Genomic DNA, 23,723 nt, shown 5'->3' with positions numbered 1-23,723 from the left:
TAGAAGAAACAGCTAAAATCATTTAAATCGGACAATAAAAATTTTAAATTTTCAAAGCCTGTTTAATATGACTTAGCAAGTTCTCCAGGCCAAATTTTTTTAACAATTTTCACTGTTCTTATTAAAAAGTCTCATCACCCAATTCGAAGCATGGACTAAATTTCTTATCGAAAGCCAAGAACACTTTTCGATGAAACATGGACAAGGGCTCTTAGATATGGTCCCCTCCTAGGCTCTTACTCTCATGAATAGATTTTCCCACCTAAAAACATTCCTCTAGCTAGACTCACCACCACCAACACACCTGATAGCCCAAACTTACCTCATTCCAAGACAAATCTCTCACCCATCCAACTATCTTTAATGGATCTTGGGTCCTTCCCAATGTCCTGTAGTCCAAATGCTGAGCAAAATGGTGGAAAGTCTTAGGGTTTGTGGGCACTGCTTTACTCGTGCAACTGGCCGACAAGTGGCATGCCTCACCATCTCCCCTTGCATCATCTTTCCTTTTGCCAAGATTTGTCTTCATTTGATCCCCTTTTGGATATTTGATATTCGATCATTTGTATGCACGCCCTCTTTATTATAACTCGGTTTGTGAGCTCCTCTCTTATACTTTGATTGCCCTACGATATGCACATCTGTGTAATGACCCCTCTGAAAAATGTTTTTATGGGTCCAAGACTCGGAAAGGTCTTATATCGCAAAATACTTCAACTACCATCATATGCTCTCTGATTTGTAAACATACTAATCGAAAGGTAAGTCCAATCTTCCCTTGATTGCAACACACTGAAGAAGGGGTGACTTTGAAGGGGTAGGAGGACATCACAAATGAATCAAAATCCAAAGAGTCAACCACACGTTTTACCCTTGATATGTCTGTCCTTCTTTGTCACAACGCATTTGGGGCAGCCCTCTCCCCAGAAATCAAGTCATACATGATACATATTTTATATGTGTATAGAAAAAAGTCGACTCCTTCTACATGAGTCAAGGTCATGCCTCCAAAAGAATTATCCAAATAGTGAATACTTGGAAGTGGATATCTACATTTGGTCAAGTCATAAACCTTCTTCAGTCCAAATGTGAGGCTCGGGTGTTACAAACGGCCACAATGTTAAATTACTTCCTCATCGATCTCATTATCTCGGGAAAATTACCAAAAAAAGTCCTAAACCTATTGCATTGGTATCAATGCAATCCTAAATTTTTCGATTGAACCAATTTAGTCCTAAACTTTGTTGCATTGATACCTATTCAGTCCATTTGACCTATTTTGGCTAGAAATAGTTGACGTGAGTGTCGGCGGTGCGACGTAGGACGGCCGGCGCCGACGTGGATATTTTCTAATAATATTTTTCTTTAAAAATTTATTTTTAACTATTTTTTCATTTAAAAAAAGGTAAGTAAAAATAATTTAAAAAGGAAAAAAAGAGAAAAAAATAAAAATAAAATAATTCTTAACATATTCTTTTTGACATATGCTTTTAACATATGCTTTTTTTTGGTTGAATTAACATATGCTTTAGCCGGCCAAGTTTTTCGACAAAAAAAAAAAAAGGAAGGCATAGCGGCCTTTTTTTTCCAACAATTATGTAATACTTATCAACATTTATTGAATTACCAGGATGGGAAAAATCTAATATTTTTGGAAAAGTAAAAATAGAATTATGAGCAAATTGTAAAATCAGTTTTAGGATTACAACCTGCTAAAACTTGCCTTTGGCTGGCCAAAGCATATGTTATAAATTATTTTTTTTATTTCTTTTTACTTTGTTAATTATTTTTTAAAAAGCATATGATATATAATATATATCTTTTTTCTTTTTTAATTAATTTTTTAAAATAAATGAAAAAATAATTTTAAAAAAATATTATTAAAAAATATTCATTCAATGCCGGCCATCCTACATGGCACCGCCGGCATCCACATGAGTGATTTTCTGTCAAAATTAACCGATGGACTAAATTGGTATCAATGTAAAAAGGTTTAGGGCTAAATTGGTCTAATTGAAAAGTTTAGAACTGAATGGGTACCAATGCAATAGGTTTAGAACTTTTTTGGTACTTTTCCTTATTATCTCCCGAAAGCCTATTCATCTCGACCATATCGAAAGAGTGAAAACATAGTCGGTTCGTCTGGTATGTGAATGGAAAAAGAAAGTTACATAGCTGATTTTTCCTAAGATTAATTAGTTTGAAAATTTGCCTTGTGTGGATAGATCTCTTCCAATGTCTTTACCAGAAACAAGACCCTCTTTCTTGTGTCCTTCTAGTACCGAACAGGACTACTTTGCCTTAAAAACATCCGAATTCCTGAATTTCTGCAATACTAGCTCAGAAGCCAAGGATGCGAGGCAAGTACCCAAAGCTACTTTATCAAAATAATAGTACATTGTTGTGATTCTCAAGCTAATCAAATGGTTGCCAAAGAAAAGGGAGAGAAAAGATGAAAGTTCTTCAAGGTCTAGGAAAAGGTTTACCAAGGTAAAGTATAGATTACAAAGCAATTCCCATAGCTGTCTCTGGCCTGTTATTTTAAATGCTCCTCCAGTTTTCCTCAAAAGAAGAGAGAAAGGCCATGTGTTGGACTCAGCGACGGGCACGTGATCCGCCTCATAGTTATCTTATTTCCATGCTTTGAGGCTGTTTCCAAGTTTCAGGGCAACAACTATAGGCGATGCTGTTTTCAGGGACATCAATGATGGCACTCTTGATCTTTTCTTCTTATGTTAAATCGATGATCGTGAATGGAAAAGGAATGTGATCGATTTGACCTGCTTCCTCTCTGCAGACCAGTGGAGGCCACACCTGGTTCAGTCCTGTTCCTCGAATTCCTAGGCAGTCCAACTCTCAGCTACAGCTTTCTTTGCCACTGCCACTTTCTCATTGTCCTCTTAGTTTAAATAATCTCACTAGTGCATGGTTCCTCACCACACTGAGCTGCTACATGAGCCACGAGTCCTTAAACCTGGCAGCAGCAACACAAATGAGAAGCAATCGAAGCAAGAAGGGAAAAAAATAATCAGCATGTTCATGCAAACATTGTCTCCATCATCCACGATGGAATGATTCCTTCGTCTTCTTTGTGATGAGCTAAAACGACATACTCTTTGTCAACCATTTGATTCTCTCCCCTAACTCTTCATTCTAGTCCCACCATTCTTTCTAATTTTTCGGCCTTTCTTTCAGTGCTGTTCTTCTCTCTGATACATGTGTTTTCGCCTCCACATTCAGCATCCCATATTGCTCCATTTTGCTCCTTTTCAGGCTTGTTTGTTTTCCCCCATCATTAAAGTTGGTGACCAGTTTTAGGGAAAAAGACGGCTTCTTCTACTATGTCTTCCCTTCCAAACTCTCTAGCGCCCAGGTTTATTTCCCTAGCTATGTTACTCATTCTTGCTGGCTTTTGGGGCTCCCGCTTGTTGACCACACTTCTGGTTTCAAGCATACTTTTGGTTTTAGTTTTGGCTTCGTCCACTCTTTTCTTAAACTTTCCTAAGCAGAAACCTGTGTTGGTGGAAGAACCCGTCGGTGAAATGGTTTACACATCCACCCCGGAAACTTGGCTACCGCACATGACCGGTTTCGCAGTGGAGAAAGAGATCCCGCAAGAAAATGGGGCATTTTCTGTTGATGAGTTCTTGGCAAGATCATCGACATCGGCAGATTCACTAATGGAAAGCGAATGCCTCAACCCCTCGTGTTCAAGCGAGGACGAGTGCGAAGCGGAGTGGCCAATTTTTCAGGGGAAGGATTGTCGTTCAGATGGTTCGATCTCGGATGAGGAGAGCCTTATCGAGATTGCCATTCCGACCGGGCATTACGTTGGTGGACATAAGAAGAGAGAGGTGCACAAGTTGAAGAAGATGCCTGATTCTCCCCATTCAGTTTCTGAGGGAAATGGTTCGATGAACTATTTCTTATCAGATAAGGTCAGCGGAATACACAACTGCGAGGAAGAAAATTTGATCGAGATTGACATATCAATCGGGTCCATCAAGTGCTCAAGGTTTCAAATCTAATTGAATCCCGTGATGCGTAATGCCCATACCACGACACGCCTCGATTTAAGCTTGAATCTTGGTGTCACGAACTTTGTCATCCCGGCGACAGAGAAGATCTATGATTCCTCAGCCCCCAGCCTGCAATCAATCAGAAAAGTTCTGAAGTGACCTTGTTTATCATTATCTATTGTGATTTCAGCATCTTTTATTGACTAGTACCATAATAGACACTTGAATCAGTCTAGGCTTAGAAGCACCAGGGGTGGCAGAAAATTCTCTCTTTTAGAGAACTCTCCAGGGTTGTCTGTTCTGTCTGAAACTGAATCAATAGGAAAACCATTTGCATAGCCTTCAAAATGAACCAAGCAAAACTTATCCAGAGGGTATGTGCTCATCTTGGAGAACCCTTCCAACAAAAAGACATAACAAAAGTGAGAAACGCAGTACCGACAGGTTTTCAAGCAGCTTCTCGCCCGAGTCTGTCGAAACATTAGATAAGTCCCGGTCCAAAATCGGTGTAACTATGAACGTATGTTTTGTCAGGAAAGACAGAAATCATGCTAGACGTGTACCTCAGACGGATAGTCTTAAATTGCTCTTCACTCCCTTGGATGACTCCAGGCCGACGCCCAAATGGTTTTTCTGACGATAACACGAGGCCAAGGCAAAGAAGCACGACGCCTTGCGCATGGTACCCCAACTGCATCGACAAACAGATTCTCAATGGCCAAGTAATGCAGCCTATTTAATTGTCTTCCAGCCCAAAATAAAGCTTCGACGAGATGAAATCTTAAGTAAAAGCATACTACCAACTGCTGCATGACAGTCTAAAGGGCTAGATTATAGATGGTCCTTATTCGCATAAACGGCAGTTTAACCTGATTCTCAGCGGAAGCAACTGCCCTCCAAATCTCCATTGACAGGTTAAGGAAATCTTGATGCTGACTGGGGCTCATGCATTTGATTGTGGCAAATATAGACGCATGGTTCAAAGAGAGAAATAACTTAAGAGTTACTAAGTACTCCATCGTCCATGTACAAAGTGGAAAATCTATCCATATATCGACTCTATTTTACACTAAAGAAAATCTCTACTTCTTATGCATATTTTGTTTATTCTTTAACATAAATTGCTTATGCATATGATTCTATTTTTGACTTTAGCAAATCCCTATATTCTAAAGCATATATTGATTATGTATATTCTAATCCTATTTTTCCTTTTAGCTATTCAATTTTCAAGATCACTCTAGAATATCTCTATCAATATTCTGAATTAAGGATTATAATAAGATAATAAAAAAGTTTAACAATGGAGAAATACCCATCATTACAAAAATTTAATATAACGTAAAAACAGTATTTTTAGGGGGGTTTATTTCATGACTTTATATATTTCAAAAATAATAGATAACTACGTGTTTAATAATTAATGAAGTTTATAAAAGCCAGTTGTATGAATATCCACTATGCAAAACGTTTTGCACATTTCACAAGTTAATGACATCAACAAATTGAGAAAGAAAATTAAATAACGTGATCAAGTCAATGATATAAATGTTAATTAAATTTATGCTAAATAAGAAGCTTACTAATAACTTAACGATATAAAAATATTGCCGATGACATGGTAGTCTCTATTGGACATATAATTAGTGTTAGATGACTAAATAAAGTAGATCATCTTTGAAAACATGCTTTATAAACAAATGAATATCATGAATTTAAAATATTGAAAATTTTAAAGGGTTAAATTACACGATCGTATATATTTAATAAGTAAATATAAATTAGTTGAATTACTATTTGACAACTCTTGTAATCAAAACCTTACCAAAAAAAAAAACTCTTGTAATCAAAACCCCGCTTCTGTGTTTGGTCATCCGAATTTCTAGTCAATATAAGACTAGATATGATACGATAAGAAATCCAATGATTTTATCATATTTTATTTACTGTTTGGTGAACTACGGATTTAAAGTCGGATAAACAGAGGTTAAGACACGGCTAAGATCGACTCTATTTTGTTGAAACATCAAGATTCTTTAGAAATGATTCAATAACGAGTTTTGATGAGTGAGTTATTGTTGAGCAATGGATTATGCCATCTGAATTCGGGAACAATATCGACGGAACAAACTTTGTAGAATCGGGGGTAAGTTGAATCCTTGAAAAAGACCCATCGGCTTTATTCGTTGCCTTATTGAATGAGTATACAAGTGCTAAATAATCTAATTATCCGACCTCTTTTTGCAAGTTGAAGATGCGCTCATATAGGCCATCCAAGAGAGCCCTTTCGAATATCCAAGAGAGCCCTTTCGATTGTCAAGACCCCATTTGAAAGTCATTGATCAACTTCAAGTTCTCCATAACATGTCAAGACCCCTTTCGTATAATGAAAATGTTCAAGCGATTAAAAAACAAGGGGCGTGATCTCATATCACACCTAAAAATCAATTAAAGAATAAGGTTATAGAGATACACGGCTTTGTGGCCGAAAACCTTGGCCTGGTGGTGTTAAAGAGGTGGTCACATTTGACGGTCGCCACTACCGGAGAAGTGGTCCCCTTGCTAGAGAGACAGCCCAACGCGACAGAGAGGCAACTAGGCGCAGAGGCTAGGCAATGGTTATGGAGAAAATCTGATTCTCCTCATGTCTACTCTTTTGAAAAATCCTATCATGGTCTATTCCACCTCCTCCCCTAGGATTTTTTTATCCTAACTATATCCCCCTTTATCCTATCCTAGATAGCTACCGAATACGGGATAGGATAAAATATATCCTATCTTGACTTATATCATGACAATCAAATGCAGCCTACATTTGATAGAAGTTGAATTACTCTATAGGTGATGAGAAAAATCTTATATTTGGCATCATTTGTGATGTTGGCTAGTAGAATATCACCTAGAGAGGGATGAATATATAATATAAAAGAACTTGACAAAAATTGTGGGTTTAAAAGCATCAAGTTGAATATGAGCAGGATCGAGTAAAACGGAGGGTGAATATGATCATTGTACTGAAAATATTCAGCAATGCTGAAGCTTTTATCAATTACTAAGTGAATATGAGTAGAGAGATAAATGACTTTGCATATAGAGTTTTATAGTGGTTTGACTTAGTCTAACCTTATGTTTACTCTCTCACACTAACACCCTATTGGCTGGATTCCACTAGAAAGCTCCTCAAAGTTATAGTAGAATGTGCCACTTTTACTCAATCTATACGAAATTGATGATAATCAATAAATAATTTCTCCCTATTTCACACATAAACGATAATCAAATGTGATCATTATTACATGACATGACGGCCCATATTTAACAGATAATTTATGTAAAGATGGTCTAAACAAGAAGATAAAAGATGTTTTACAAGCAAATAAAAATTACCAAATTACTAGATAAATTACCCATTAAAGAATACTTTGTCGATAAAAAATTACTTGATGATGTAGCTAGTTTAATCACCTAGAAGGGGTGATAGGTGAATTCAAATAACTTGATAAGTTATTGCAGTTTTTAAACAACCAAGTACAAATTAACATATGAGCAATAATATATTCAGATTCACATGTATGCAAGGAACATCGGATGTAGTATGTAAAAGTTCGGAGACAGAGAAACTTGCACATGATGTTTATAATGGTTCTACTTTAGATCAAGTTTATGTTCACTCTACACGCCGACAGTCTACTGGCTGGATTTCACTATTCAATTTTTCAGAGGTTACAATGAATAATGATACCCTAGTTGAGAGATCACTCTATCTTACACAATTACTCTAACAAGAACCTCTCAAAGATTATAGCTTAAAGCTTAACCAAGACGAGTGTAGGATCGAAGCTGTCTTCAAATTTAAGAATTTTACATTCTTGATTCTCTATTCTCTCCAGTAATTAATCTCTTTTTATACTTACTCCTCCATTTCCAATCTACCATTGGACAATCTTCAAAGAAGATCAATTCTCCAATCAACCCCTTGGATAGAATTGCCAAAAGAAGATTAGGTAGCCGTTGAAATTGAGATCACAATCTCCCATTGATTTGGTAGCCCATACTACCTAAATCCGGGTTTCTATAAGTAGAGTTCTTCATTTAGCAAATAATCTCGTCTTTGTCAGTCAATCAAGATGTCTTGATGTAATGTTAATTAGCGAGACTATCTAAATTAATATTTTTCAATGTGTATAATCCAAGCTAGATCACTAGCCATTGGAAGTACAATATGCGTCCGAGTCCGTACATAAGTTAGCCTTTCGATCCGAATCCGAGCCTAATAATACCCCGAGTCAAATGCCTTGAGAATATACGTATCTCAACTTCTAAGCATTTCCAGGAATACTCATAATATCATCCTCATAATACATGATAATATCTTTCTTCCAAAGTTCACTTGCATATTACACTTTAAAAGGACACTATGACATGGTAATGCACTATGATATTAGAGAGAGATCATTAAGAAAAGTTGTAACATGATACCCTCTATATTATATAAATGACATTAGACGATTCAATGGAAAATTTATCATTAAAGAGTTACAGCTCAACTCCTACAGATAAATGAGTATTACAACATCAACGAATTCACTAATGAATAAAACAAATCATTCCTTAAAAAAATTACAATGGAAATTATTAATTATATCCTAAATCTAGATTTGAATGTAATCCTAAACATTTCAATTGTAATAATGTAGTATCAGACTTTTGTGTGAAATTCCATGGAGTGACTAATTTGTCGCATGAAATCCCTAATGTTCTAAGCCAGTCATCGCGACTATCCTATGTAGCATTGCTGACAATCTAACATGAGCAATTTAGACAAAATGACCCCATTTTGCTTCTTTCTTTATTCTTTTATTCTTTTCTTTATGTGTTAAATTTCTATCTTCTTATAGCTTCTCTTATTTCTATCACGTGTTGCTGCTCATCTCGGCTCAAGGATGGTGGCGCCTCCTCGTGACACGACTATGAGCTCATTGCGGCTCCTTCGGGTGTCCGACCAAATTAGAGATCTAGGAGGGTGATAATGGGCGTGTTAATATTCGACCAAGTTAAAGGGTTTCATCCTGTTTTTCTTCTATTTCTTCAGCAATCAACTTTATTCTCCAAGTCATCTCTCTAACCTCATCAAACAATCCACTGCTGCCGTCCGGACGTTGATCGTCGATCACGATTCAAAAATGCTGTGATTGAGGATGGGGTTAGATCTGTTGGTGGAAGGTTTCTGTACTTTGACTCCCATCACTCTGCCTTCTTCCACCCCGTTGTAGATGATATGAGATGAGAAATTGGATGGATGAGGTCAATTGGTGCTTTGGGATATGTAGGCATGAAGTTAGCCCTAATAATGATTCAGAATCTCAAGCCCGGATTTGGGATGCCCTAGGATTGCCAAGGGGCATGTCATCCAGCATCTATCTTTCAGAATTTCATATATGCTTTTGTTCTGCTTGGGAAATATTTACTAACAGCACCTCTATGTAGTGGCAAATTTGATGGAGCATAATGCCGCAATGGGCTCCATCTTTCAAATTTGGGGCTCAATATCGCAGTGGAGCTCGAGACCATTCAGCTTGGCTAACATCTTGGAGCTGTCCGACAAAGAGGACATGCGGCTATGGTATATGAAAGACATCCTAGACAGAGATAGGATCAGAAAAATTGAGGAAAAAAATTTGGAAGTAATGAACTGTGATGTAAAAGAACAAGGAAAAAAAAGAGAAATTTATAAAATTATAAGAATTATAAAACTATTATTTTAACTGAATTTAATCATATCTTCGCCTCCATGCTACGTAGGTTGATTGTCAATAACTAGATTGCCACATCACTAATTTTAGGAGAAAATTGGCCTCGATGGCCATATTGAAATTTCACATAAATGTTTAATACTATATTGGAACAATTGAAAAGTTTAGTATTATATTGAAACCCATACAATGACTAAAAAGGTTACGAGCAAGGTGAGGGTTTCAAAGATTAATCTTCAAAAATGTTATTATTGTTAAGGGTCATTTCAGATGATATTTTACGATGAGGGAGAGAGAATATCATGCACAAGCACTACCAGTAAGCAAGATGCAATAGAAAATGTATGAATAAGGGGCATAGGATTTTAATGGTAATAATAGATAATAACAATAATAAAAGTTCCTTACCAAAAAAAAAAAAACAATAATAAAAGTATGAGCTGATTTAAGTCCCGTTACCAAAGGTATATGTGGAAATATGCAAGTCATTAGAGCTCTCAATTGCCGGAGTCTCTCCCCAACGTACTCAAATATATAGCAAGACGGTTACATCGGTTAAAGGACTGGATCTTACCATGTGTAATTCATGTAAAGGCACATCAACGGTTAGTAAGGGGTCACGTGTCAAGAGGACACTCGATAATGCTTAGCTCATCACATCATTGATTGCCAAGAGCAGGCAAGCATCAAAGCCCAATAGCGGAAGGAAGTTTGGGATATAAGGCAGGCCAGGCCTTTCTAAGTAGACTTGCACTGAGGCTGTCAAGTCAAAAGTCTCGATAGCCTTTCTAAGATCCTGCCATCTTGAGGCCACACCTCCAAAAAAAAAAAAAATCCCTAATCACATGAATTTGCTAGCAAATTTGATTACTAACAAGAAATGGGTGTGCGTGTATATATAATAGAAAGAGACTAAACTAGGCATCTCGAAGCACAAATAGAAACCTGTTGTATTAGGATTTGCTATTGTGCCAAAAATATGCCAGATCAATTTCCCAAGAAATTTGGTGGAATATGTCAAGAGTGTTCGTGATATTATTACGTGGTTCTAGACTTAAGCCAAACCTTTGTGCTCCACATAGTTAGGAAGATACTCCAACGAGTTCAAGGGAAACCCCTCAATCGGACTTATTCAACTCGGAAACCGAATCGAACCGGTCTTAATCAGCTGGTTCCAAGCCAATTCGTACAATAACCGGTTTGGTTTCCGGTTCTAAGCCTTTGATCGGTCGGTTTTACCCGAGACCCCGTTGGCCTCTTGGAACTGGGTTTAAACCGAACCTTAAAGTCACTTAACGTACTCGGATTTTTACAACAAAAAAAAAAAAATTACTCGGATTTGGCCTCTCATGCCTCGCACTCTCTGTTTCACTTCCCTGTCCAAGGTTCCCGTGCGATACTTTGCTGCAAGGCAGAGAGATTGTCATGCGCAAGCAACACCGTTAAAGCAGGATGTGATAAAGAAGGTACGGAAAAAAGGAGCAGAGGATTGTGCTAAAATCAAACGACAGATAAAAGTTAGGTTAGGAATTTTGGGTTGCTTTAAGTCGCTGAATGGCGAAAAACAATATGCAAGTCTATAGAGTTCTCAATATTAATTCAATCTTAAATCTTGTAATTAGGTCGATTTAATCTCAAACTTATTACATTGATATCAATTGATGACAAGATGGTTAGCAATGTTAACGAATTGAGTCCAATTCAGTTCTAAACTTTTTAATTGAACCGACATAATCTCAAGCCTACTACATTAGTACCTATTGAGTCCATCCGGTCAATTTTGACTTGAAATTGCTGATGAAATATAAATTGTTCTATATGGCACGATCGACGCTAACTATGAGGGTCGGTAAGGGCCGCCAACCGACCCTTATTGGCCATTGGCAAGGGTTTTTTGGCCCTCGCCAGGCTTTCACCCACCTCCTCCCTATGGGCGGTGAGGGCATTGGGTGAAGGCACAGAGACTCTTGCCTGGCACAACGAGAGCCCGCAAGCCCTAGCCTAATGGGCAGCAAGGGCATTGCAACCCTTGCCGATACTTAGCAAAAAGAAAACAGATAAAGAATAGAAAAGGACGAAAAAAGAAAAACAAAAATAAAAATTCAAAAATAATTAGAATTTCATGTAAAAAGATGTTCACGCATGTCCACGTTAATGATTTTTTCCAAATAGGCCGGATGAACTCAATTGATACCAATACAAAATTATTTGGACTAAATTGATCTAATTAAAATATTTAGGGCTAGATTAATTCCACTGCATTTGGTTTATGACTTTTTTTTGTACCGTTTCCCATTCTATTGTATTTGACCTATTCTGAAATCATAATTGCACCATGCCCTCCTCGTGCATTACATATATAATGAACACGCAATATCCTTCTATAAATGAGTCATATAATAGTATAAGTCATATTCAAAATCATTCGCAACCGTGAGGAAGATACTTCGATTGAGATTGACAAATACCCAGTTGATTAGCAATTCAACATCGACTTCAAACAAGCTGTAGTACACTAACAAGATTGTTCGATTCACAAGATCAAATGAATCACAACCGTTGATTTCAAGGTCCGGTAAGATCGATGATTGTCATGCATCCGGTCAACTCGACACGGGTCCACGCAAACATTTCGCGAGGGAAAAAAAAAAAGGAAAAAGGGATCTCTAGGTTGTAAAAGGACAAAAGAGTACAAATTAAACGAGACAAAAACCACACCAGCCTGGACACAAAAGAAGGTGTGCTGGCTGGCGGTTCGGAAAAATCATCACCAAGCAAGATTATTCCTTCACTTAAATATTGACGGGGCAAAAAGCCAAACCAGCGGAGGGCATCGGCTGACGTGGCGCGCAACCTGACGCGACCAAATCCACGTGGCAGGGCTCCAGTGGGTCGCTCCATGCCAGCCTGGACTTCGCAGGCGAGTCTCCCGTTGCCACCGACACTTCCTGTGGGCCCCCACAGGCTTAACTACACGTTTAATATAATCCCCTAAATATACTACTTGGAAAATGGGATTCCATCGTAGGTAAAAGGATCACATCACCATCCTTTTAATCGTCTTCTCTATTATATGCGCGGCAGACATGTGAATACGACATCAAATTCATATTAAATTTGCTCCATAATCACATAATTTTATCTACAACAGGTAGCTTTAATCGATCATTCCCACCAAATCTTCAATCCAGGACATCCTACATCTTCAATTATAGACAAAATCAAGAAAGAGCTTAACCCCCCATATATGTTGAGTTACACGTGTGAGTTGTGTTAGAAAAGTCTCCCACATTGAAGAATCGGTGTGGTGTAGAGCAGGTAATATATCTAAGTTGACTTATAACTAAATAGGTTAGGTATCGGATTTCTATTATGCGCTCCTAATAAAGGCTCACCCGAAAATATCGAAATTGCCCTGAGAGGGTCCATTTTCGCATCGAAAAAGGAAGAGGGGAAAAAGAATTCTGAAATTAATTCTACCAGCAACCCGTATTCTAATTTATCGGACCCATTACTATATGACTCGTTTATGGAAGGACGTTGCATGTGCATTTCAGAGACACTGACAAAAGACTGCTTCGAATTAATCACAAGAGTAATGACTTTTGGCCAAGATTTGGTGGAAATTGGAATTGTTATGAATGATTGAAGACGTGCTAATTAGTCGTCAGGTGGACAGGACGAAGAGTCATTAAAAGCTCAGATATTCCCACCTTGTTAAGCTAAAGCCACGCGGACATTTTAGCTTCACATTTGCTCATGTGCTTCGATCAGGAGGAGGATCATTGGTCCAGGCAAATAACAAAGTGGTCCAAGATGTTGTGCATCTCACGGGGACCATTTTGGATTTGCCCATTTGGTAATTCACCCCTTCTTGATTGTGGTATCCAAAGCACGCCTGTTTATTAATTGGTCCGAAGGGAAAAAAAAAATTTACTTTACACAAAATTCTCTAATTATGCCCCTCAGACCGAACCTGGCTGAAGTGTGCCGTCGAGCGAAGTTGTAGCATAACATGGATAACCTTCTTCTTCTTCTTCTTCTTTTCCAATGTGTCTACATTTTATCCACATCGTACTTTCACATTGTCTATGTTAGCTATATTTTCCACACATATCCACGCGGGGATCCGTATATTTTGTCTACGGCGCATTTTGGGATCACTCGACAGCCATATCAGTTGAATTCGATCGGCTTTGGGGTAAGAGGGACTTCACTCAAATATTTGTGAAAGCAAAAGGAGTTTAATTAGATAAGTTAAAAAGTATCTGAACTTTATTAGAAAATACGGAAACGAAATGTAAAATCTTTCTTCCTTCGAATGTTTCTCATATATGTAGACAAGGGAAAATGACGATAATCAAAAGATGCAGATTCGGCATTGGACTTTTTTATTATTCATAAAAAAAAAAAAACCGATGACATTGCTCGTTTTCTATATCAAACCCGAATCATATAGAATTTACTAGAGACAAAAGTACCGGATCGTGAACAGAAATGCGAGTTAGTATATTGGATTCCTCCATTGATGTTAAGATTGCTTCAATATAGTCCACCAATTATCTCAATTAGAAATCAATATCATTGAAAAAAAAATTAACATATAGCCGTTAAAAAGACAAATTGTTGCACAATTTAACCGTTAGTGTAGAAACATTACCATGGCCAAAAGAATGGACCTCCCACATGGACCCATCTCACCTAATACAAAGCTGGCATTGCAATATAATCCCAAAAGCAAAATATATACATGACACTCACCACGATCCCCCTCCACTCCACTCTGTCCACTAGACCCCCACCCAATCCCTCTCCTCCACTAGTCCCCCTGCTCTCTCCTCCTCCACCACAATGAAGCTGGCGCCGCTGCTCTCCGCCGCCGCGGCGCTCGCCCTCTCCCTCCCCTTCCTCCTCCTCCTCTGCCTCTCCCTTGCCCCCGCCGCCGATGCCCACAACATCACGCGCATCCTCGCCAAGCACCCCGAGTTCTCCACCTTCAACCACTACCTCACCGCCACCCACCTCGCCACCGAGATCAACCGCCGCCTCACCATCACCGTCCTCGCGGTCGACAACGCCGCCATGAACGCCATCCTGGACAAGCACCTCTCGATCGGGACCCTCAAGAACGTCCTGTCCCTCCACGTGCTCGTGGACTACTTCGGCACCAAGAAGCTCCACCAGATCAGCAACGGCACCACCCTCACCTCCACTATGTTCCAGGCCACCGGCGCGGCCGCCGGCACCTCCGGCTACATCAACATCACCGACCTCAAGGGCGGCAAGGTTGGGTTCGGCGCCGAGGACAATGGGGGCGGTCTCAATGCTGTTTTCGTGAAGTCCGTGGACGAGATCCCCTACAACATCTCTGTTTTGCAGATCAGCCAGGTACATTATATGCACTGTCTTGCCATAATTTCTATGTTAAAGATCCCACCGACATTCATACGCCGTTAATTACTATCGTTCTTGTATTCATAGCTAAGTATCTATAACCTCTTGTCCTTTTCACATTACACACGTGAAAGATGCTATATGTGTTCTTAGATATTCGTCGCGGTTCGTTATTTTCATGATTTTATTTGCTAGGTTATGACCTCGCCGGAGGCCGAAGCTCCGACCCCGAGCCCGACCGACCTGAACATCACGGCCATCCTGTCGAAGCAGGGCTGCAAGTCCTTCGCTGACCTCATCTCCGCCTCGGGCGCCCTCAAGACCTTCGACGACAACCTCGAGGGCGGCCTCACCGTCTTCTGCGCCACCGACGCCGCCCTCTCCGCTTTCATGCCCAAGTACAAGAACCTCACAGCCGCCCAGAAGGTCTCCCTCCTCCTCTACCACGGCGTCCCCGTGTACCAGCCCCTCCAGATGCTCAAGTCCAACAACGGCGTCATGAACACCCTCGCCACCGACGGCGCGAGCAAGTACGACTTCACCGTCCAGAACGACGGCGAGGACGTGAAGCTCGAGACCAAGGTCGTGACGGCGACGATCACCGGGACGGTGATCGATCAGGACCCCCTGATCGTCTACAAGATCGACAAGGTGTTGCAGCCCAGGGAGCTGTTCAAGGCGGCGGCGGCGGCGGACGCCCCGGCGCCGGCGCCCAAGGGGAGCAAGAAGAAGAAGGAGTCCCCGTCGGCGGCGGACGAGCCAGCGGCGGACTCTCCGGAGGGGGACTCGGCGGACCAGACGGCGGATAACAGCAACGGCGTCGGCGGTGGTCCGTTGAGTGGGGTGAGAATGGTGGTGGGTGCGGTCTTGAGTTTGTGCTTGTCGGTGGTCTTTCTGTAATAAAAAAAAAAAAAAGGAGCTTTCTTTTTCATTTTTATTTTTTTTTCTTTTTCATCAATGCATGTGTGGAAAAATGTTATATCGGAACAAATTGGTCAATTTGGAGATCGGTGGGGTTCGCAGAAGGACGTGAATGTGAATATAAAATCATGGGTGTCCTCAAATTGATACAAATCTTTGATAATTTGCTATCAAAGAGAGGTGGGCCCATGTGACAGATATATTGTTGATTTTTGTATCATCGACTGTGAAAAGGATTCAATAAAGAGAAATGGGTTCCGGAGAGGGGTATTAATTTGAGATTCGTTTGATTTGTTGTCTTTTCGTGTAAATTAATGTTCGTGTCTGGTTTTTCGATCGTCCTTTCTCTCTTTTTTGACATTTTTTTTTCCTTTTTCCGATGATAAGAGGCATGATCGTAATTAACCGACTATTCGAGAGATAAACTAGCACAGCAATCCCCCGTGACATCCCCACATTTCTATCTTCTTCCTTGAAAAAGAAGTACATGCCCCAAGCATGGTGCAATTTCTCTATGGTTAGAAGTACAAAACCTCCAACATAGCAACACAAGACATTAGAGTTGATTGGTTATAAAATGACGATTATTATCTTCTTTGATTCATACCGATTGATCATAGTTGATACTGTTATATTCAGCTGTCCTATATAGTCATTCCGTAAACCCTATAAATATGCTCACGTAATCTTAACTATTACATCGAAATATACACAAATTTTAGAATTCTCTTTTTCGCACATCATACATCAAAACCAAAGATTCAAGCTATGGCGCATCAATCACATTAATATTTGTATCTGCCGCCCTATTCGTATCCGTATCCGCCACCAAAATCTCATCTGATTTCTAAAGCGGCTCTAGCTTCGACACCAAATTGGCAATGGGCTCCAGCTTCAAACGGGGGGGTTGGGTTCCTTATGTAGGCTACGATCACAATTTATCATTAAGCACTTGGCTTGAAGACATCCAGATTGAGGTCCATCGGGTTCGTATTGAACCCGAACCCGAACCCGAATGTCGAAGCATCCGTTTTTTTCCTCTTTGATATATAGCTGCGATAGCTAAAACGGTTCGGCTCAAGTTTGAGTGAAATGGTGCAAAACCTAGCCACATCGAAGGATTCCTCTATATTTTCTATGGGTCCTTCTTGAAGTTTATTGTTTGAGTGGCTTGTAATAAGTGTTTTTTTGCATCGATATAGATGTCGATATCGTATGGCGTATTGGGTTTTCATTACTTTGGTTTTTTTTTTTTTTAATTTGATCATATACTTTAATTGATATACACAATGTAAGTTTTTTTCTTTATTTAAAAAAGAAGAAGCCATGTCATCTTCGTTGATTTAATATAATCTTAAATATTTTTTAGTAATCAATTAACCATATGAATAAATGTTAATAAAGATAGCTTTTGCAAATATGCTATTCATAATCCAAGTACCATACTAATATCCTTGTTAGGGACGCGGATTATCCCGACAGTCTATTAATTATTTCTAACCACACGTTCTCTCAATTAATGAGTGTTTTATGCAAAACACGCGGTAATGATGTGTGGATTTACGATTGAGATTGTACATAATACTAGAAAGCATTTCCCTGAATTGTTATGTAGAATAAGATCGTCAGCAATAAGTCACAAATCATTCTTCATGACATGCTGGTCTAATGTCACTTCAATGACTAAATCAATCATAGTTTGAAAGATTGTTAGAACTGAGAAGCACTTCAGAAAATGAAGAAGATGTGAGCATGTACTTGCTTTGATTATGATAAGGAAGCTAAGAATGAATCCATTCAACAGTACTTGCTCCATGAGAGCTGTTACTGCATCCGGTTTCTTATCTTTTGCAAACTGAAGAACAACACCATTGGCAGGATGCAAAGATGATGAAGATGCACTGTAAAAAGAATGTCCAGGACACTCAAAGAATCACTACCGCACCAATCTGATAATCTGCTGCTTGTTGGCTTCCTATACATTTATTGACTGACTTTACAAGTTTGATTTGGTAAAAGTACGTCGAAATTATGCACAGAAACTACAGATGGAAGTTCAAGATATCGGTGCACGCGGATCACTTACAAGTTACGACAACATGCAGAGCGTGAAGCGCCATGGAGAAAACATAGACTGGGGATAATTGCCTGAACAGAACCGTTACTGATTGAAGATTAATAGCCAAAGTCCACACAGCGGATATTGTGCCTCGCGGCAAGATAATGTACGCCGACTGGCCCTGGACTTCCATATGGGTAGAGCTCTGGTTGAACCTTCTTTTGTTCTAGTTCTTTCAGCAGGGGCGTAAATACTGCCCAAGCTGCATCGAGTTCATCACTCCTGATGAACAGTCGACGCTCTCCTTTTGCAGCGTCCAAGAGGAGCCTCTCATATGCATCGGGGCCTTCACTCGGGTATCTTCACAAGGAAATCATATCTTAGGATATTAATTTATTGTGCAACCGATTCATCATCATGAATGACACGGAGTAACATGAAGTAGCTCATCATGCCATTTTTAAGCAGAAGATACTTATCATGAAACCCAGTCATTTTACGTGATCCAGCATTGGAAGTTAAACTTTTTCTCACCTTTAGTATCCTATCTCTTGACCTTATGCTGTTTTTGTTCTAATAGATAAAAGGGTGGAGAAAAGAAGCCAGCACGACTACCCCAGGTCACTACCTTAAGAGTTTTACCCCCACTTCAGAATGTCTGGTTTGAGCCAATAGCCCATCAGAAAGAAAGTCTCTCCTTCGTAAAACAATGGATGGCACCAGATGTTATAACAGCATTGTTGATTGTCAAGCAAAAATCGTTTTAAAATCCTCTCTCTCTCTAAGCTCAAATCACCGGGGAACAATTGAAGTACCTTACCTGGTTTTGAAAAGCAAGTTCAGGTCACTGCAATCCAGTCTCTTTCCAAGGCCTGGAACCTTGTTGTTGATCTTTAGGTAGATAGCCTCATCCGGCTGTACTCGAATCACGAGCTCGTTCGTAGCCTTGTCCAAGTCAGTTCCAAAGTTCCGATTGTACAGATTACCGGGGACATGCCTGAACTGGACTCTGATCTCTGCACTGAAAATCAGTATAATAGGATACATTTCAATCTACTATTTACACTCGACAGCATACATTTTTCAAGAAAATGAACCTTGTACGGATCCAAATGGTACTAAAGTTTTAGATACCGCTTCGACTGGAGAGCTTTGCCCGCAATCATCATGAAGGGAACCCCATCCCACTGTGCATTGTTAATGAAGAGAGTTGCAGCTGCAAAAGTTGGCGTGAGGCTATCTTTCGACACGGTTGGATCATCAGTGTAAGCCGGATATGATGCATTCCCTTCACTGCAGCCCTTATATTGGCCCACGACCACATCTTGAAGACAAAGAGGTTTTATAGAACGTAATACCTTAACCTGATTCAAATAATGTTGAAGATTTGGTCAATGGAATACATAAAAGAATCAGAAGATGGCTACTCATGCTCGATTTATGACCTACAGAAGTTAATGTAGTGATGGCAACAGTTGCTGCATAGATATAATACAATAAAATTAAGGTTATTTCTGTGGTGATCATATGGACTTCCTCCAATAATTGGTCCATTATGCCTCCTTCCCTCATTACAAAATCCCTTAACAGGAATTTGATAAAAGAAGACATTTTCCTACCTTTTCGTTCCTTATGTCCTCAGCATCCAGGCTAACAGGTGTCTCCATTGCAAATAATGCTAGTAAATGTATCAGATGATTCTGCAGTATATCCCTCATTATTCCATAGTCGTCGAAGTATCTGCAAAGAGAAGTGCATAGATAAGCAACAGATCATGATGATGTTCACAGGTAAGATAAATCAGAAAATTCTGGGGCGGAAATACGACTAACCTGCCTTGACCCTCTGTCCCCAAATCTTCAGAGAATATTAGTTGCACATTTCTGATGTAGTTCCTGGACCATAAAGGCTCAAATACCAGATTTGAAAAGCGAAGTGCTAAGAGGTTTTCAAACAGCTCCTCGCCCAAGTGATGGTCAATTCTGCAGGCACATCAGAGGTGTCCAGCATCAATGTACATAATGTTTTACCGTACAAACCGTAGGTATCATGCTAGATGAATACCTGAATATTTCATCCTCAGACATATATTGCCTTAAACTCCTTGTCAGACCTCTGGATGACTCTAAGTCACGGCCGAATGGTTTTTCAACAATGACACGAGTCCAACCATTAAGGGAAGAAGCACGACGTCTAGCACATCGTACCGTGTCAACAAACATATTTGGAGGAGTCGCTAAGTAATAGAGCCTATTTGAACGTCTTCCAGCCTGAAATGAGATTTTATGGGATTATATTCAGTGCACCATCACTTGCTGAATAGCAGCCTGAAATGCTAGATTGTAGCTAATCCATAGTCTACATTTGCATGACACAATAAGCTCAATTCCCAGGGATACTAAACCTACATTCTTAAGGCTGACTTATTGTAATGCATTTAACCCAAGCTTTAATTAAAGTGTAGTTCAAAGAGAGAATCCAAGTATATTCAAGTACCTCTTTCTCCTTCAAAATTTTATCGAGCTCAAGGAAGTGCTCCTCGGAGCTATACTGACCGGAGTGGTAAAAGCACCTCCTCAAGAACTGATCCATTTTCTCGTTACAGTTTTCCCTGATTGCAATAGGTGATTAACACATGTGAATAACAAACTTTACCATGTAAGACCAGGCTATATTTAGATTGTGTACCTCCTGTCAATTCTACATGTCAAATTTTTGCTAATGGACTTCCTCAGATCATCATGAGTCATTGTACTCCGCGCATAGCCGAAAATTGTGAAATTCTATAACGAGCAAAAGAATATGCAAGACGTTAAGCTAAACGATAAGATAGCAAAGACAGAACTTTCAGGTCAGATAATTGATGATAGATGCAGAATAAACCTCAGGCAAACGATCTTCATAAAACAAAGCAAATAGGGCAGGGAAGATCTTGTTCCTCGCAAGGTCCCCCGAAGCTCCAACTACCACAATGCTGAGACTTGACTCTTCCTTTCGTGATTCTGTGAAGGCCAGAGGACTCTCTTTTTCTTGAGTCTTAACAGGATTAGCAGTCAAAGAATGTGTCCAGATAGCCTCTGCATCAACAAGCCTCATATTTAGATACCGGCACTACTTTAGAAACCAGACAACAAATACATAATAAAGTTAAAAAAAAAACAAGTTTAATTTCATTGACATCTGATTTTATCATTTAGTAACATAACCTAGGCAAACATATCTGACAGAGACGACATCCTGAACAGCAAGAGGAGACTGCATTCAGCTGCAATCAAGGATTGCAAAACAAAGGGAAGCCAGCCAATAGGTACATCAGACTTATAGGCCCGAATAAAATTTGTCATGCATTGACCAGATCTTGGCAATAGGGCACTCATCTATTTCCATTACATCATAGAGGTCAAGAACATTAAGGGCGTCCGATATGACGTGTTTTTCTGCACAACCAAATTGAAGCATGAGGAGATGTGAAAAAAGGTCCAGACGCATGAGATTCTAATGTTTGTCCAGCAATAAATGATATTCGATCGCGAGTTAAGAGAGAGAATATGGCAAACCTATTTATGTTTACTTACTTTTGAGATCTGAGCAGAGTTACAATTGGAAGTTGGCTCTTTCGGACCGTTCCTTTAATAAGTACTGGAATGTCACGTGTTCACCAGTAAAACTATGTGATCTTGGAATATTCACGGAACTGTGATGAAGATTCATCACAATAGTGTACTAAATTCAGCTAAAAGGCATGAGTAGTTACTACATGCTTATCATCTTGTCCCACAATTATAGTTCCCCTGCACATGGGTCCGAAGTGGACAAAATTATGCATACATCTCTAGCACCAAGCAACATTACAACTGGATGCTGCATTTTTTTTTTTTTTCCACAGTGGTCAATCTAGCATGCCTCAATTCTAAAAACCGCAATATTTCAACATTTGAAATCACCTTTTGACCAATCCCAACCCAAATATCCACAGCACGGAAGATCGATCCCTCACGCTTAGCAAACCAACCAATCATCTGTTGACTAGGACATTTTCTCAAGCAGATGGTTCACTACGAAATCAACCTCTCATATGCCAATCAAATGACTAGCAAAGAAAAGAAACGAACCATTCTGCAGGGAAACAGCACCCGGTGGGTGCACGTTGGACGCTTTGAGCTCGAACTTCGCGCCATTTTTACCTCTCTGGCACGACCAGGTCGTTACAGACGTTCTTGCTGGCAATGTCTCTTGATCCAACGAAGAGCAAGAAAAGGCAGCTGAAGAAGAAGGAGAACAGGGACCCAAACGTAAAGCCATGTTAGAAGCAATTGAAGCTTTTAGTTGTTTTTTCGGTTTTGTGGGATCATGAGACAGAAGCAATCATTTACACTGATGATTTCAAGGTAATATCATCAGCCTTTTATGAGGGAATACACATATATGAGAGACTGAGGTATATATCCACTTACCCTTCAACTTGTTTTAGTCGAGCAGCCTCTGTCATCAGTGTTCACCAAACTCCATGAAAGACTTAGGTACTAACTGCAACATCTACTCTCTCTCTCTCTCTCTCATTTAGGAGAAGATTGGTTTGACCAAGATCATTGACTCACAGGTGGCCAACGCAAGAGGATGTTCAAGCTCTAGTCTGAAGCCGACAGTTTCCTTTATATGACTTTAACAAGGGTTTTCATTGATGTGTACTTTAATGTCATGGGACATGCGGAAAGTGAAAGCGGGAATTTAATTTATATGCCTATTGGCATATAAAAAAAGCATGTCAAAAGGGTATTGAAAAATAAGAATGTATATACCCATAAATATCCGGAATCACTTAAATTGATTCCTTTATTGCGGAGATTGATTCATAGATAAGGCTTCTTTCGCAATGAAACTCATAAATAAATGAGAGAATAGCAAGTTATGCGTTAGGAAACATCATGTTTCAACCTGTCATAACAATTTTACATCTCTAGTTAGACACAGTTTGTCGCTAAGCACCATATTAGAAAATTTGGCCAAAAAAAAAATTACCGAGAATTAAGCACTCATGGCAAGAGTTGAGTCTACAGAAAATTGACTTTTATCTCGATGGTCGACACATTGGCCTTTTTGGTTTCCTTGGAAAAACTTTGAGTTGGCCGATATGTGTTTATACCGTCCTTTAAAATGTTATTTCGTATTCACAATAAGCTGTTTTGTTTAATGGCAATGTAATTTCATTGAATTTACTGAATTAGATAACCAAGTTGGAGAAAGTCCTGCAATAACTATTAGAAGATTGAATTCTTTTATGGGACTTTTACTCTCCTTATGTAGCAACCTGTGACTTTCGGATAGCAAACCTATAACCACACGGCTGTTCTAACGAGATCTGAAGCTGATGACAGACCACACTGGACATGTTTATGACGTCAAAACCGGAATCCTAGGAGATGAAACAGTATATATGGAGCATTCAAATTCACCTGCTTAATGTATAGCAGAAGACAAGCTATAAGAATTGACTTTTAACTGTGAAGACCCGGACCAAACATTCAGTGTGAGAGGTGGCAATAACCCGGACAATAGGCAAAAGAAAGATAGGGCCAT

General features: G+C 39.5%; 2 protein-coding genes across 2 annotated transcripts; one reads left to right on the top strand and one right to left on the bottom strand.

Moving 5' to 3' along the window:
* Positions 1-14,541: 14,541 nt before the first annotated feature.
* Positions 14,542-16,366, top strand: LOC115754590 (fasciclin-like arabinogalactan protein 2). Its single transcript, XM_030693661.2, has 2 exons — positions 14,542-15,160; positions 15,362-16,366. The coding sequence occupies exons 1-2, from the start codon at positions 14,624-14,626 to the stop codon at positions 16,064-16,066; spliced, it is 1,242 nt and encodes a 413-aa protein (XP_030549521.1). The 5' UTR covers positions 14,542-14,623; the 3' UTR covers positions 16,067-16,366.
* Positions 16,367-18,012: 1,646 nt separating this feature from the next.
* Positions 18,013-22,543, bottom strand: LOC115754589 (glucose-6-phosphate 1-dehydrogenase, chloroplastic-like). Its single transcript, XM_030693660.2, has 10 exons — positions 22,259-22,543; positions 21,030-21,223; positions 20,835-20,929; positions 20,643-20,757; positions 20,211-20,416; positions 19,979-20,128; positions 19,766-19,886; positions 19,281-19,510; positions 18,967-19,167; positions 18,013-18,506 (listed from the first exon to the last, which is right to left on the bottom strand). The coding sequence occupies exons 1-10, from the start codon at positions 22,446-22,448 to the stop codon at positions 18,263-18,265; spliced, it is 1,746 nt and encodes a 581-aa protein (XP_030549520.1). The 5' UTR covers positions 22,449-22,543; the 3' UTR covers positions 18,013-18,262.
* Between the last annotated feature and the right edge of the window lie 1,180 nt (positions 22,544-23,723).

This window comes from Rhodamnia argentea, chromosome 1 (genome assembly GCF_020921035.1).
Source record: "Rhodamnia argentea isolate NSW1041297 chromosome 1, ASM2092103v1, whole genome shotgun sequence".
NCBI lineage: Eukaryota > Viridiplantae > Streptophyta > Magnoliopsida > Myrtales > Myrtaceae > Rhodamnia > Rhodamnia argentea.
This window is presented reverse-complemented; position numbering and strand designations above follow the sequence as displayed.